General features: G+C 48.9%; 1 protein-coding gene across 5 annotated transcripts in view; it reads right to left on the minus strand.

Annotated features, from left to right (window-relative positions):
• The window catches only part of LOC123375041 (E3 ubiquitin-protein ligase RNF123-like), a 252084-nt gene extending 237581 nt beyond the window's left edge, over window positions 1–14503 (minus strand). For all 5 annotated transcript variants that reach the window (XM_045025605.1, XM_045025602.1, XM_045025604.1 and 2 more), the window contains exons 1-3: window positions 14398–14503; window positions 6298–6415; window positions 5684–5768 (exon numbers count right to left, since the gene is read on the minus strand). In XM_045025605.1, coding sequence (XP_044881540.1) covers window positions 5684–5768; window positions 6298–6379 — 167 coding nt within the window. In that variant the 5' untranslated portion in view covers window positions 6380–6415; window positions 14398–14503. The remainder of the gene's footprint in view (window positions 1–5683; window positions 5769–6297; window positions 6416–14397) is intronic.
• Window positions 14504–14828: the final 325 nt, after the last annotated feature.

The following is a 14828-nucleotide window of genomic DNA, read 5'->3' on the forward strand; positions in this document are numbered from 1 at the left end:
TGGTAAGATCCACGAAGATGGTATACAGTTCACGATTCTGCTCTTGACACTTCTCTTGGAGCTGACGAACTGCAAAGATCATATCCACAGTGCCACGCTCTTTGCGGAAGCCGCACTGTGTCTCGGGTAGTAAACCCTGTTCCAGGTGGTCAATCAGGCGATTCAGCAACACTCGTGCAAGGATCTTGCCTGAGCTAGAAAGCAGTGATATTCCTCTATGATTATCACAGACTTTTCGATTTCCTTTCCTCTTGTAGAGGTGTACGATGGACGCGTCTTTCAATTCCTGAGGAATGGACCCTTGATTCCAGAAGGACTGGAACAGCTGAGTGAGTTTGTCAACAAGCATTGCACCACCATCCTTATAGATTTCCGCTGGAATCGCATCAGATCCTGAGGCCTTGCCACTAGACAGCTGACTGATGGCCTGTAGGATTTCAGTCTCTGATGGTGGAATGTCCAGGCTGTAATTAATATCCGCCTCGGGCATTCTATCAATCGCCTCATTATTGATGGAAGATGGGCGGTTCAGTACGGATTGGAAATGCTCAGCCCAACGCTGTAAGATCAGAGTCTTCTCAGTAATGAGAGTTACGCCATCTAAGTCCAGTAGAGGGGAACTCCCTGAAGGCCGAGGTCCGTACAAGGATCTAAGGGCTTCGTAGAACCGTTTGGCATCGTTTCTATCAGCAAACTTCTGGATTTCATCTGCTTTGGCACTCAACCAGGAGTCCTGCATCTTACGAAGCTTGCTCTGTACGGTCCTGCGAATGTTGTTGAAGGCATTTTTCTTAGCTGTTGACGACGGGTCGTTCTGATGAGCACGGTGAAGGCGGTGCTTTTCAGCAAGTAAAGCCTTGATCTCTTCATCGTTTTCATCAAACCAGTCCGACTGTTTCCTGTGTGAGGGTCCAAGAACCTTTAGTGCAGAAAAGTGCACAATATTTCGGAAGCGTTCCCAGTTCCTCTCAACGTTTTCCTCTAATTGCAGCTCTGAGAGTTGGTTGTCGAGATCTTCTACTAGTGAAGCTGCTGTGTTGGTGTTCCTCAGTTTACTGACGTTGATCTTTTTCATCACAGCTTTATTTCCCTGCGGACGTCTCTTTGGCTTGATGTGAAGGCTTAATTTAGAGATGATAAGTCTATGATCAGTCCAACAGTCAGCACTCGGCATGGCCTTAGTCACCCTTACATCCTGTCTGTCTTTCCTCCGCACGATGACATAATCAATGAGATGCCAGTGCTTGGAACGTGGGTGCATCCAGGACGTCTTTTTGCGAGTGGGCAGGCGGAAGATGGTATTGGTGATGATCAGATCATGAGCCGCACATGTCTTCAATAGTAGTAGGCCATTGCTGTTGCATTTGCCGATTCCATTTTTTCCAATGACGCCATCCCAGGCAGAGTGATCGGATCCTACTCTCGCGTTAAAATCGCCAAGTAGAATCAGCCTGTCGGTGCGCTTCACGGATGAAAGTAGGGCATCGAGATCTTCATAAAACTTGTCCTTTACTTCATCCGGATTTGTCATTGTGGGTGCGTAAGCGCTGATTAGTATAACTCGCTTTCCTCTCGGTAGTGGAAGATGCAGTGTCATGAGTCGATCGTTCACGCCCTTGGGAAGACTGGCAAGTTTGCGGACAAGATGATTCTTAACCGCAAAGCCAACTCCAGATTCACGACGTTCGTCACTGCTACGTCCACACCAGAAGAATGTGTAACCACCTCCTGTTTCTGTGAGCTGACCTTCGTTGGCTAGACGAGTTTCACACAGAGCCGCAATATCGATGTTAAATCTTGCGAGCTCTCTGGCGACCAGAGCTGTTCTTCTTTCTGGTCGATCTGCTGAGGGGTTGTCTAGAAGCGTGCGTACATTCCATGTACCAATAATAAGTGGTGTCACCTTGCGTTTTGTTGCTTGAAATTTTGTTATTCGACCGCATAAGATGGGATCCCCTCCAGCCGCGGTAAGCTGGCCAGGGTTCTATGAAGCAAACAATGTTTAGGGCACCTTTTCTAGCCCCTTCCTCTTACTACGGAGGTGAGCAGTGCAGTCCTAAAGAGGGCTGCTCAGTCACTCAGGTAGACGCCGAATCCAGCTGTTGCTTCGGTCAGCAAGAAGACGACCATTAGACCTGAGCCGCCTGTGTGCAGGTCCACGGCTACAGCTTCCAGTGTATCCACACCTGCTGCTTCGTCGCTCGCCCATCGCCACAGGACTTTAAAGTTTACGGGAATTGGAGGGATGTCAAGACTTGCACGTGAATTGGATTAAAGTGAGGGAGAGGTGCGCATAGTCAGCCTCACTCTCTCTTCCCAGATTCCATCTTGCTCCAATGGCAGGACAAAAGTCGAGACGGTTGGAGATGGGCTGGGCGCAGTGGTTGACCAGGGCGTCTTTCGCGTCTTGCCGTGCTCTTAGCGTACCACGTCGCTTGCAGAAACCGCCTTCATGACCGTTGGTCTTATTCCAAAAGGTCTCATCCGCTCAATCCGCCGGAGTCTGTCTTCACATGCTCGGGATAGACAAGGCCCCATCTCACCGAAGGTCTATGCCCGACGGCTATCCTCAACCTGGTTTAGCCAGCCTGTCGAAGCTGTTGCCCGGGGTGTGGCCGCTGCGCATGCTACAGCTGCTAGGAGCCACAGGTGAGAGCTGAGTGACAGGTGGGGACCAAAGGTGGACGAGCTGCCCTGAAGGGACACGACATGCCCCTACACCAAAGGTGCTACCCCTCCCTGAACACCCCCATACACCCATACTGTGAAACTGGACAACTGCATTACTATTACCACAGTGCCTAAACCCCATTCATGGACCAGGACCATGTTGTGTTAGGTGCTGTACAAACAGAGCAAAAGGACAGTCCCTGGCCCAGAGAGCTGACAATCTAAATATAAAACAAGAGACAATGTAGACAGATGGGGGCGCTCAAGGAAACAATGAGACAGTATTGGGCAGCACGACAGGAATTGGTCTTGGCGCACCTGCAATCTAACCGCTGTCCAGATTTTGTAGGCATCACAGGACAGGAGAGTTTTCAGGAGGGCTTTGAAAGACGATAATGAGATAGCTGTGTGAATGTTTAAAGGGAGCTCCACCCAAGCACAGTACAGACCACTACCAGACAGCACAGCGGCCTAAGAGGACTGCTTCAATATGGCAAGTTCCATTAGCCAAGAGCTCTGTTTGTCTGCACCTGAGTTGAGATGGTAATGTACTGGGATCAGGCAACAGCCTTCTACTTCTCAGCTCAAGTCCAGGGAAACAGAGAGGAAAAAACCAAACAGAAGCCAGTTTGTTGGACCAATCACCCTTTCCTGGTCGTCAGTCCCTATGTCCTTAAGGCTCCAGTAATCAAACAAAAGAATTGGAGTTCTGAAAACTGACACACTGGTGCAAATGGAATATTCCAAGGCATGCTGGCTGGAAAGTTTGTGGAAAAGTAACATGAGACAGTCCTCCCTCCTCCCCCCATAACCTCAACTTACCAACAGCCCAGTGTTATTTTTAGAGGTTATGACAGATCAGATGTGAGCTCAGAATCTAAGCATAGTGGGAGGAATGTAACCCCCAGCGCCTTTTAAACACAGCCAGCCAGAAAGAAGAACATTTCACCAGAGGGGCTCCACACCATTCCAACTGCAACTGTACCCACTTACAGGCCTTCCAGTGGCAAAGCTGAACACAAGAGTTACGCAGTAAGAGGCCCCAGGATTCTGACCCACAGAATGTGAAGCAGAGTTGAAAGCATAAAAAGAATTTCAATGCCACAGCTTGATATCTAGCTTTACTTTTGTCCTGCACAAGCAATTTCCTTCAGATAACACCTAATAATAAAGATACCAAGTATCAGAGGGGTAGCTGTGTTAGTCTGTATCCACAAAAACAACAAGGAGTCTGATGGCACCTTAAAGACTAACAGACTTATTTGGGCATAAGCTTTCCTGGGTAAAAAAAACCCCACTTCTTCAGATGCATGGAGTGAAAATTACAGGCAAATGAAAAGAAGAGAGTTACCTTACAAGTGGAGAGCCAATGCTGAAGGTCAATTTAGTCAGGGTTGATGTGGTCCACTCCCAATAACTGATGAGGATGTGTCAATACGAAGAGAGGGAAAATTGATTTTGTAGTGAGCCAGCCACTCCTAGTCCCTATTCAAGCCCAAATTGACGGTGTAAGTTTGCATATGAATTGTAGCTCTGCAGTTTCTCTTTGAAGTCTGTTTTTGAAGTTGTTTTTTTGGTTGAATAATGGCTACTTTTAAATCTGTTGTTGAGTGTCCAGGGAGATTGAAGTGTCCTCCTACTGGCTTTTGTATGTTACCATTCCTGATGTCTGATTTGTGTCCATTTATCCTTTTATATAGGGACTGTCTGGTTTGGCCAATGTACATGTCACCTACTAGAGGACAGGTCCAACAAGGAAAATAACAGAACACCACTGGCTATCACGTACAGCCCCCAGCTAAAACCTCTCCAGTGCATCATCAACGATCTACAACCTAACCTGGAAAACGATCCCCACTCTCACAGGCCTTGGGAGGCAGGCCAATCCTCGATTAGACAGCCCCCGCCACCTGAAGCAAATACTCACCAGCAACTACACACCACATCACAGAAACACTAACCTAGGAACAAATCCCTGTAACAAACCCCATTGCCTTCTCTGCCCCCATATTTACTCTAGCGACATCATCATAGGACACAACAACACCAACCACACCATCAGAGGCTCATTCACCTGCACGTCTACTAATGTGATATATGCCGTCATGTGGCAGCAATGCCCCTCTGCCATGTACATTGGCCAAACCGGACAATTCATTTGCAAACTTACACCATCAATTTGGACTTGAACAGGGGCTGGGAGTGGCTTGCTTACTACAAAAGCAATTTCCCTCTCTTCGTATTAACACCTCCTCTTCAATTATTGTGAGTGGACCACATCCACCCTGACTAAATTGGCCTTCAGCATTGGTTCTCCACTTATAAGGTAACTCTCTTCTCTTCATGTGCCAATATATATTTGTCTGTATCTGTAATTTTCACTCCATGCATCTGAAGAAGTGGGTTTTTTACCCACGAAAGCTTATGCCCAAATAAGTCTGTTAGTCTTTAAGGTGCCACCAGACTCCTCGTTGTTTTAGTAATAAAGAGGTCACCATACAGTGCTCCCAAGACTGAGACAACAGAAGGGATATTACTGTCATAGGAAGTGTCACTGTATTACATATGACAATAGTAGCATTGTGTCTAGTTTACAGGGCACTGACTGCCCAATTTTCACAAACGCTTACACAACATTTCTGCAGCACTTGCCACTGCATAAGCAAACTGGACAAGCGTGTGCATGATTGATCAGGAAGATGCATAACTGGCCCTAAGTATGTACAATCACTACATTTACTGTACATCTCCAAGTAAGTTAGGCCTGCAATTACATGTGCACAATTCTATAAGTCAGGCACTGGAAGTCTAATTGTGAGAAGCCATTAAAGAAGAGACTTCTGCAACACAATGCACTTCCACTGGCTTGTTTTTCCCTAATGCAAGCATCACAGAGAGGCTTTGTTACTGACTGACTCTGGAAAGGATCTCCCAGTCCGACGTGTCATGACATGTCCGGAGGAAGGCAGGTGCAGCTTCACTCGCCATGTAAGAGTTAGAAAGCAACCAGTACCTGTAAGCAGCTGCAGGCTGGATCCCATCAGCACTGGGGAAGATGCGGCGCAGATAGTCATTCAGCAGCTTGCTGTTCACTATCCCTGTAGTGAACAGCAAAAGAAAGAAGCAATGGGAAGTCAGGAAGATCACCTCAGAAATATCAACTGCACCTCCTTTGCTATGGTACATTCACAGCCCAGCTTTTCGCACATTAACTTGCCATACAGACAAACCCTTACACTCTACTTCACCCAAAGGTAGAGGAGCTCCACGCAGGGGAAAACCACTGTGGCACAGAGACAAGAGGGAGAAGCCCTCAGAGCAGTGAAAAGCCCTTCCCCCCCCAAGAGACAAAACCCTTCTGGGCTCTTAGGAAGGGTTTAGGTCTTGTCTGCCCTGGAGTTTTGCACAACTTGTCCCTGTCCAAAAGTGGGTAAGATGCCCCAGTGCAAATTGCAGCTACTCGTCACACTGGGGAGGTGGCAGTGGTATGGCAGCACTAAAGGGTGGAAGTGGGGAAAATCCTCAGTGTCAACTAGAAACTGCTAACTGGCTCTTGCGAAGAACTCAGCCTAGGAAACAGGTGTGACAGCCTACCCCCACATCTACACACTATGCAAGGGCATGTACCTGTGACCTTGGGCTTCTCAGACTCAATGCTCAGCCTGTAGTTCCTCCGGGAAAAGGCAGTCCCAGCACCTCTTGACGTCATTCTTCACGGCTGTGTGAACCACCACAGAGGCCAAAGCTGAAACAGGAAGGCACACCAGTCTGTCATTAGGAGCAAGGAGACTTGTTGGTGAGAAAGGTCCCTCCCTTAGCTCTTGCCCATCATTATGAATCAGAGGCAAGTACAGAAGGTCACTTAGGTTTCCCTTGCTTTAGAAGTGCCCAACATGGCACTCAACATGTACATGCAGCAAAGAGTCCTGTGGCACCTTATAGACTAACAGACGTTTTGCAGCATGAGCTTTCGTGGGTGAATACCCACTTCTTCAGATGCAAGTCATGTACATGATGATGTCAGACAATTAACAGGGTCCCTGCCCAAAGAGCTTGCCATCCAACCAGGGAAGTTAACTGGAGTGGGCTGCCAGCCCCACCCTCAGTCTCACCTGAGGCCTGGGGGAGTGGGAGACAAGGCAATCATAACACATTGTAATTCAGCTATACCCAGCACCTGACCCAGGTCATATGACTCAGCGCCTGCATGCACCAGACAGTGCCCTCGACCCCCATAGGCTCTACAGCCATCAAAGAGCTTAGGCTGCCCCACACCTAGAGCCACTGCACAGAAACTGGGCAGCAGCAGTACATCAGTGCCCAGCATAGACATGCCTCATTAGAGAAGGGGCCCAGGGATAGACATGTGGTACAAATACCAACCTAGCAGTCCTCACACTCATCCTGACAATACCCCACATGCCCACAGAGACAGGAATAGAATGACACCTCATTCTTCTGTTTGACTGTTTGTACAAGAGGGAACTGCCTTGGTCAGTGACGGCAGAAGGCAGAGAGAGGCCTGAACCAGACAAAAGCAGAACCACATTGCTTACAAAGCAGAGGAGCCATTGAGCACCCAGGGGTTTTTTACAGGGACAGCAACTAATTTGGCTGGAAGCAAATGAGCTACTGGTGAAGCAGTTTTCAAGGTGAAAACCTAGCATTAGCCTGAATATTTCTGATTGAGTTCTAGGGCTTGGCTACACTCGAAACTTGAAAGCGCTGCCGCGGGAGCGCTGCCATGGCAGCGCTTTGAAGTGTGAGTGTGGCCGCAGCACCAGCGCTGGGAGAGAGCTCTCCCAGCGCTGCACGTACTCCACCTCCCCGTGGGGATTAGCTTGCAGCGCTGGGAGCCGCGCTCCCAGCGCTGCGGCACTGTTTACACTGGCGCTTTACAGCGCTGTATCTTGCAGCGCTCAGGGGGTGTTTTTTTCACACCCCGAGCGAGAAACTTGCAGCGCTGAAAAGCACCAGTGTAGCCAAGGCCCTAGTAATATTGGGAACCGAGTACTACCTCAGAGCCACCACCAGGTACCCAAGTTCTCACCCTGAGCAGATCACCGGCAGAAAGCACGGTTCTCTCGACATCACCCATGTTGTTTAAAGGCTGCTACCAAGGACGGCAGACGTGTCAGTTGCCAGCTGTGTTCTGGCTCACAAGTGCTCTGCATCTACAGTTTGTGAGCAAGCACTCTACTGAAAATCACTACAGTCCTCCCACAAGTCCTTTGGAGAACAGTTGTCTGATCAACTTCAGTGTGTTCCCTGCTCTGAAGAAAAGGAGCAGGCAGTGCAAAGCAAGTGCCTGCACCCAGTGGAAACAGCACCAAGCAAAGTGCAGGGTGGAGACTAGAGCAGCTCAGAGGAAAAATGGAGACCCAAGCCAACAATTTAAGTACCGCAGGAAGCCTATTGGTGGGAGGTAAATTGAGACTGCTAGGCCAACAGGCAGCAAAGAGAGAAATAAGAGACTGTAAAGAAAACACAGGATTTCTTCCAATTCCACCAGAGCAACAGAGCAATCCCTACTGCACAGTTGCCCTGGACTGTAGTGATGGTGGGGCACTCTCTCAACTCTCCACTGGAGTGTAATGAAAAACAAAATGATGGGAACTACTCAAAGTTAGGATGTAATAAACCCCCAGAATAGCTTTCATCTGAGAGCCGGACAAGAATGAAAGCAATACACCACACAGAATTCACAATAATCTTGACAACCTGGAGAAAGTCTGAATTTAACGGATTGAAATTCAATTAGGACAAACGCAAAATACTCCACTTCAGAAGGAATAATCAACTGCGCAAATACAAAATGGTAAATGACTGCCTAGGAAGAAGTACTGAAGAGAAGAATGGGGTGGTTATAGCACATCACAGACTAAACAGGAGTCAACAGTGTAATATTGTAGCAAAAAAAAATCTATAATCATTCTGGGATGTTGTGAGGATGTGAGAATTTTCTGTAATTTTTATGAATCTTTGTGTGCCTCAGTTTCTCCTATACATAGTAGTGATACCCAGTGGGTGGGAAAGGACTGTTTGCTCTCAAGGCAGGCTAAGTGACTCAGGTACAGTATGAATGTTGCCTACCTGTCTGAGACTAAATGAGTCATTGGGAAAAGCCTGGCCAAGAAAACAATGGCAAATTAGTCACCAGGACATCACCATCTAGCAACCAACAACCCAGAAGGAGATAGATTTCCCCACCTCAGTAGGAAAAAAGTGGGGGGGGGGATGGGGGAGGGGAGAGAATAGGACCTGGCTGCTGCAAGGAGTTCACTCTCACCTGGGAACTGACCAAGGAGAACAGAGAGAGAGAGACAGCTTGTCTGGGCTCTGACTAATCAGAATGGACTTGGGCTATGCTTTAACTTTCAGTTCTCTGGGCTACTATAAGGACTTCCTAAGCTGGGTTCCAGTTGACTAATAAACTTGACTGTTTTGACAATGGTGTTGAAATGTCACTGCAAATGTTTGGAGAGGCACGTTAATCCCTAAAGAGCGTACAAATCTCTACCAGGGTCCATCTCATGTGAACTAGCTGAACAGAGCTCACGGGTTGAGGCAGGAGTGCTGGAGCACCAGAAGTTCAGTCCAATCCAAAGAGTCCAACCTATGCAGGATGAGTGAGGTCCTAGGGAGTCCGACACACTGAAGAGGTTTCTCCTAAAGCAGGAGTGGTCAAATGTTTTGGCCCAAGGGCCACATTGGGGAATAGAAATTGTATGGCGGGCCATGAATGCTCAGAAAATTGGGGTTGGAGTGTGGGAGGGGGTGAGGGCTCTAGTTGGGGGTGCAGGCTCTGGGTGGGGCCAGAAATGAGGACTTCAGAATGTGGGAGGGGGCTCTGAGCTGGGGAGTGGGGTGCAGGGGGGCGGGGAGAGCTCCAGCTGGTGATGTGGGCTCTGGGGTGGAGCTGAGGATGAGGAGTTTGGGGTGTAGGAGGGTGCTCTGGGCTGGGATAGAGGGGTTCGGAGGGCAGGAGGGGGATCAGGGCTGGGGCAGGAGGTTGGGGTACAGGAAGGGGTTCAGGCTCCGGCTGGAGTTGTGGGCTCTGGGGTGGGGCTGGGGATGAAGAGTTTGGGGTGCAGGAGGGTGCTCCAGGCTGGGATCAAGGGTTCACAGGGTGGGATGGGGCATTGGGAGAGGCTCTGAGGTGCAGGCTCCTGGCGGCACTTACCTCAAGCAGCTCCCGGAAGCAGCAGCATGTCCCTTCTCCGGCTCCTACACGAAGACATGGCCAGACAGCTCTGCACACTTCCCCATCCGTAAGCACCACCCCTGCTGCTCCCATTGGAGCACTGGAGTGGGGCCATACGGCTGCTTCCGGGAGCCATGTGGAGTGGCCCCCCAACTCCTCGGCTGGAGTGCCGAGTGGGGAAAGCCCCAGACCTTGAGGGCCAGCTTAAAACGGCTGGCGGACCGTAGTTTGCCCACACCTGTCCTACAGAGTGTCCCAAAGCTAGGGCATAGCACCAGTCCTGTGGATCCGTGACAGCAGTATTAGTAGGAGTGTTGTAAACAAAACACAACAAATAATTCTTCCACTCCACTCTGCGCTGATAAGGCCTCAATTAGAGTATTGTGTCCAGTTCTGGGCGCCACACTTCAAGGAAGATGTGGACAAATTGGAGAAAGCCCAGAGGAAAGCACCAATAATGATCAATGGTTTAGAAAACATGACCTATGAAGAGAGATTGAAAAAAATGGGTTTGTTTAGTCTGGGGAAGAGAAGACTGAGGGAGAACATGATAACAGTCTTCAAGTACATAAAAGATTGTCATTAAAAGGAGAGTGAAAATTTGTTTTCCTTAGCTACTGAGTACAGGGAAAGAAGAAATGGGCTTAAATGAGGTTTAGGTTGGACATTAGGAAAAAACTTCCTAACTGTCAGGGTAGTTCAGCACTGGAACAAATTGTCTAGGGAGGTTGTGGAATATCTGTCGGTGGGTTTTTTTAAGAAGAGGTTAGACATCTGTCAGGGATGGTCCAGAAGATAATATTGAGCCATGCCTCAGTGCAGGGGACTGGACTAGACATATCAAGATCCCTTCCAGTTCTACGATTTACCGTTAAAGCTAGTTGCTATGCTGCATGTGCAGTTTTAAAAGTTCCTTGGGAACTGTCAACAAGCATGACACTTTACTTTAGCTTCAGAAAAAAAGGCTGTGAAAACCAGGTAAGGGCAGGTTAATACAACACCTTGGGGTGTATTATATGATAAGGAACTCAGTTTACTCTTCTCAAAACTATTTATTTTAACCTGCCAGAACACTTTAAAACAGCTTTAAAAAAAAAAAAAACCAACCACAGCAGAACAGGCACCAATTTATAGCACTTTGGGTTTTCTAAAGAATTTTGACAGAGTCCCCAACAAGTGTTATAAGGAATAGTGACAGCAACAATGTGAAAGGTGAAGCGCTGCCACTGCAATTAATTTAACAACTGCTTAATGCAAAAGGAAGCAAAGCACGGGGATAGAGGGCCAATTCTCAATATGGAAAGACTAGAAACTGGGTACTTATGGATTAGTGCTAGAGCTGGTGAGGTGCAAGATATTTGATAACTATCTGGGAGAGGAGACGGAGTGGTTTGTAGCAATCTACCAAAGGCACATGTTGACTTTGGTTAGCATATACTAGGAAAAACAGTGAGGAGTGCCACAAAGGCCAAACAGAAGTAGCAGCACAAGAGAAGATGAAGTTCAGTGAAGGCATCTAAAAGGTCATAGTGCACACAGGAAACAAACAAGTTCTGTAAAATCTGTAAATACTCAGGAAAGAAATCGGTGACTAGTGGAGACATCTGTTCAGTACACAACAGCATTCACAAGACAGTAAATTTTTAGGCTGTTTTACAAGACAATGATGCCCACACAAGTGTGTCCTTACCACAGCCTCTCTCACTACTATAACCCCCCTCTTCTAGTGTGAGGGCCTCTAGCGCGTGAGGAACGATCAGCTTGTCTTACCTCTATTTTGTCCCTCACTTCATGAGACCAGTTAAAAAACTTCAGGACCAGACTTCAAAGAGAAACTGCTGAGCTTCAGTTCATCTGCAAATTTGACACCATCAGCTCAGGATTAAACAAAGACTGTGAATGGCTTGCCAACTACAAAACCAGTTTCTCCTCCCTTGGTTGTCACACCTCAGCTGCTAGAAGAGGGCCTCATCCTCCCTGATTGAACTAACCTCGTTATCTCTAGCCTGCTTCTTGCTTGCACATATATACCTGCCCCTGGAAATTTCTACTACATGCATCCGACAAAGTGGGTATTCACCCACGAAAGCTCATGCTCCAAAACGTCTGTTAGTCTATAAAGTGCCACAGGACTCTGCTGCTTTTACAGTTTAATCAACTAGATGATCAGAGCAGGCAGTTCTGAGATCAGCCCACTTTACAATGCCCCTATTGCCACTATAATAGCCATAAACAAAATCTTGTGTTTAAAAGGAACTAAGACTTGATACACATAATATCCCCTCTATTGCAAACCCTAAAAAGCAAGTTATGGAACAGCTCTTATCTGGACCAAACTACCCATGTAGCACCACTTCCAGAGAAGCAAAAGGCTCTACACCACACTGAACTTCCTACTGACTCCAAATAAGGAAACACGCTACACAACACACTCACCTACCTCACAGGTTACAGCAAAGCCTGCAGTACACACTCAGCAACAGCAGCAAACATTCAGGGTTGCCATACTATGCATTCTGTATTTATGGGGAATGGGAAGGCTGCAATTAAGGTTTTGCTCAATACTATTAGGGCTTCTTATGGGCCACAGGAGGACAGCATTCCTTTTTTCCAGTTCCCTCTTAAAACATGTTTCTCTTTTCATCCAGTAAGAAAATAGTCTTAAAACCAGGTGTTGTAGTGAAAAGCCACTCTAATCTACGTTCCAGTGGCTTGTATCACACACTGGCTCTCAAGCTCCAAAACTGCCAGAGGCTTTAGGGAAATGGAGGCCACTTCTCTTGACAACAACCTGTAGCTTCAGTGCTCTTGGAAACAAAGGCCCCAACACCAGTTAAATTGCAGTCATTTTTACTAAGGGTATAAGTAATTTCTGTCCTTTGTAAGTTATATGAACTGACAGCCATTTCAAGGAAGGGAAAATTGTAATATAACGGGCAAGACATAAAGACAAACTTTGATTACCTTACAACCTAATCTTTTAAGCGTATGTCTACATTATAAGCACTACACTGGCACAGCTGCTATGCCACTGTGGCTCTGTAGACACTTATTACAATGACTAAAGGGGTTTTTCTGTCCCTGCAGTACAGTTTCTCTCAACCTGGGGATCACAGGACAGTTTGAGAGGGGTCGCAAGCAGGGCCGGAGTAAGACTTGCTGGGGACCAGGGCAGAAACTAAAGAGTGGGACCCCACAGAAGGCACGTGCAACAGTCTCTAGGGGCAAAGCCAGCACTGGACACGGAAGCATTGACACTGACCCACGGGCTGGGTGGCCCACACCCGGGGCCCACGCCAAAGCCTGAGCCTCGCCTGGGGCTGAAGCATGTAACTTAGCTTTGCGGGGCCCTGCTTGCCAGCCCTAAGTATTAATCATAATTTACTTAATGATATTTAAGGGGGAGGGACAATTTTTTTGGGGGGGGCAGGGTCAACCAGCACAAAAAGCTTGAGACACACTGCTGTAGCAGATCCACCTGTGGAGAGGTGTTCACCCATTGACCTGGCTGTCACCACAGTGATTAGGTCAACCTAAGTGCCAGCGCAAAATTTTTCACAGCCCTGAGCCGTGTAGCTAGTTTGACGTAAATTTTAGGTGTAGACCAGGCCTCAGCATACATTTGAGGAATGCTGGCAACAAGTTTCAACTATACAGAAAGCCAGCCCTTTGTTAGCAAGAAGAGAGGAATAACAGGTCAAATGCTGGAGAAAGTTCTTAAAAAGCCCACTTTTAATTAGTTTTCACAAATACACTGAGATTTAGTTAATTTGTCAGAAAATTCATGTTTTACCTAAAGATCATTGCTGCACACTGAGGGAAGATACAACACACCTTTCATGCAGAACAAAGTGAATGAATGCCTGAAGTGAAAGGGGGAACCCCAGAGGTACTACCACATGCATACTAGAGCCATCTCTTTGGGCCTGCAGCACAGCAACACTGACTGCAGAAGATGGACTTGGGCTCCAAGGCCCACGGGCTGCTTGCACTAGTTGCCGATACATCTGTCCTAGCCCCCAGGCAAGCATCCATACGCCCAGCACAGTGGGCACTTAGTCCCCATCACCCTGAATAATCTACCGTGGTTCTCCTGTTCCTAGCTGGAATAGGCTCCCTGCTGAGCTACCCTAGGCTTCAGCTGGGTGCAAAGTTAACTCACCTGTCTCAATGCTTTTATTGTGAGGGAACCCAGGGGCTTTTAGTCTAGGAACACCCACTTTTCAACAGGGTACCTGCTCCCCCCCGACTACCCCCACTACCAGCAGCCCCAGCCCCCCCAACCCACCCACTCCAGACACGCCCACTCCCGCCCAAGGACACCCCCCCACACACACACACCAGCCCCTGATCCATCCACTCCCGCCCAGGGCCCGTTCCCACCAGTTCCAGCCCCCAACCGTCCGCTGACGCCCAGGGACAAGCCCCGCGCCGGTCCCAGACCCTGGCACGCCCAGGAGCCACAGCGCCCACAACCCTGGGCGCTCGGGATCCGCGCTCGGGCCAGGCCCGCGGACACTCACCCGCCCGCGCCCCTCAGTCACAACAACCAGCCGCCTATGGACGGAGCCCCAGCAGGGACACTGCGGCCGGGGCGAGGCGGGGCCGCGCCACAGGCCCCGCCTCTCCGCGCGAACAGCCTGATTGGCGGAACCGGCGGCTCCCCGCGGGCGGAGCGCTGTGCTGGGCTGAGGGGGCGGCGCAGCGCCCCCTGCTGGGGGAGAGCGCCGGCTCAGCCTTCGCGCCGGGTGTCTCGAGCGTGCCTGGGAGTTGCGGGATCTCGGCTTTCCCGTGCCATGCTGAGCCTGGAGGGGCCCCGCTCGGTGCAGCGCGGAGCGGCCCTGCAGCAGGCCCGGGTCCGTTGGGGGGGCGCGCTGTCAGATCTGGGGGGCCAGGGATGAGGCGATTGCAGGGTCCCTCATCTGCATATTATGTTATCTTATCTGCATAAAAT

Source organism: Mauremys mutica, chromosome 7 (genome assembly GCF_020497125.1).
Source record: "Mauremys mutica isolate MM-2020 ecotype Southern chromosome 7, ASM2049712v1, whole genome shotgun sequence".
Taxonomy (NCBI): domain Eukaryota; kingdom Metazoa; phylum Chordata; order Testudines; family Geoemydidae; genus Mauremys; species Mauremys mutica.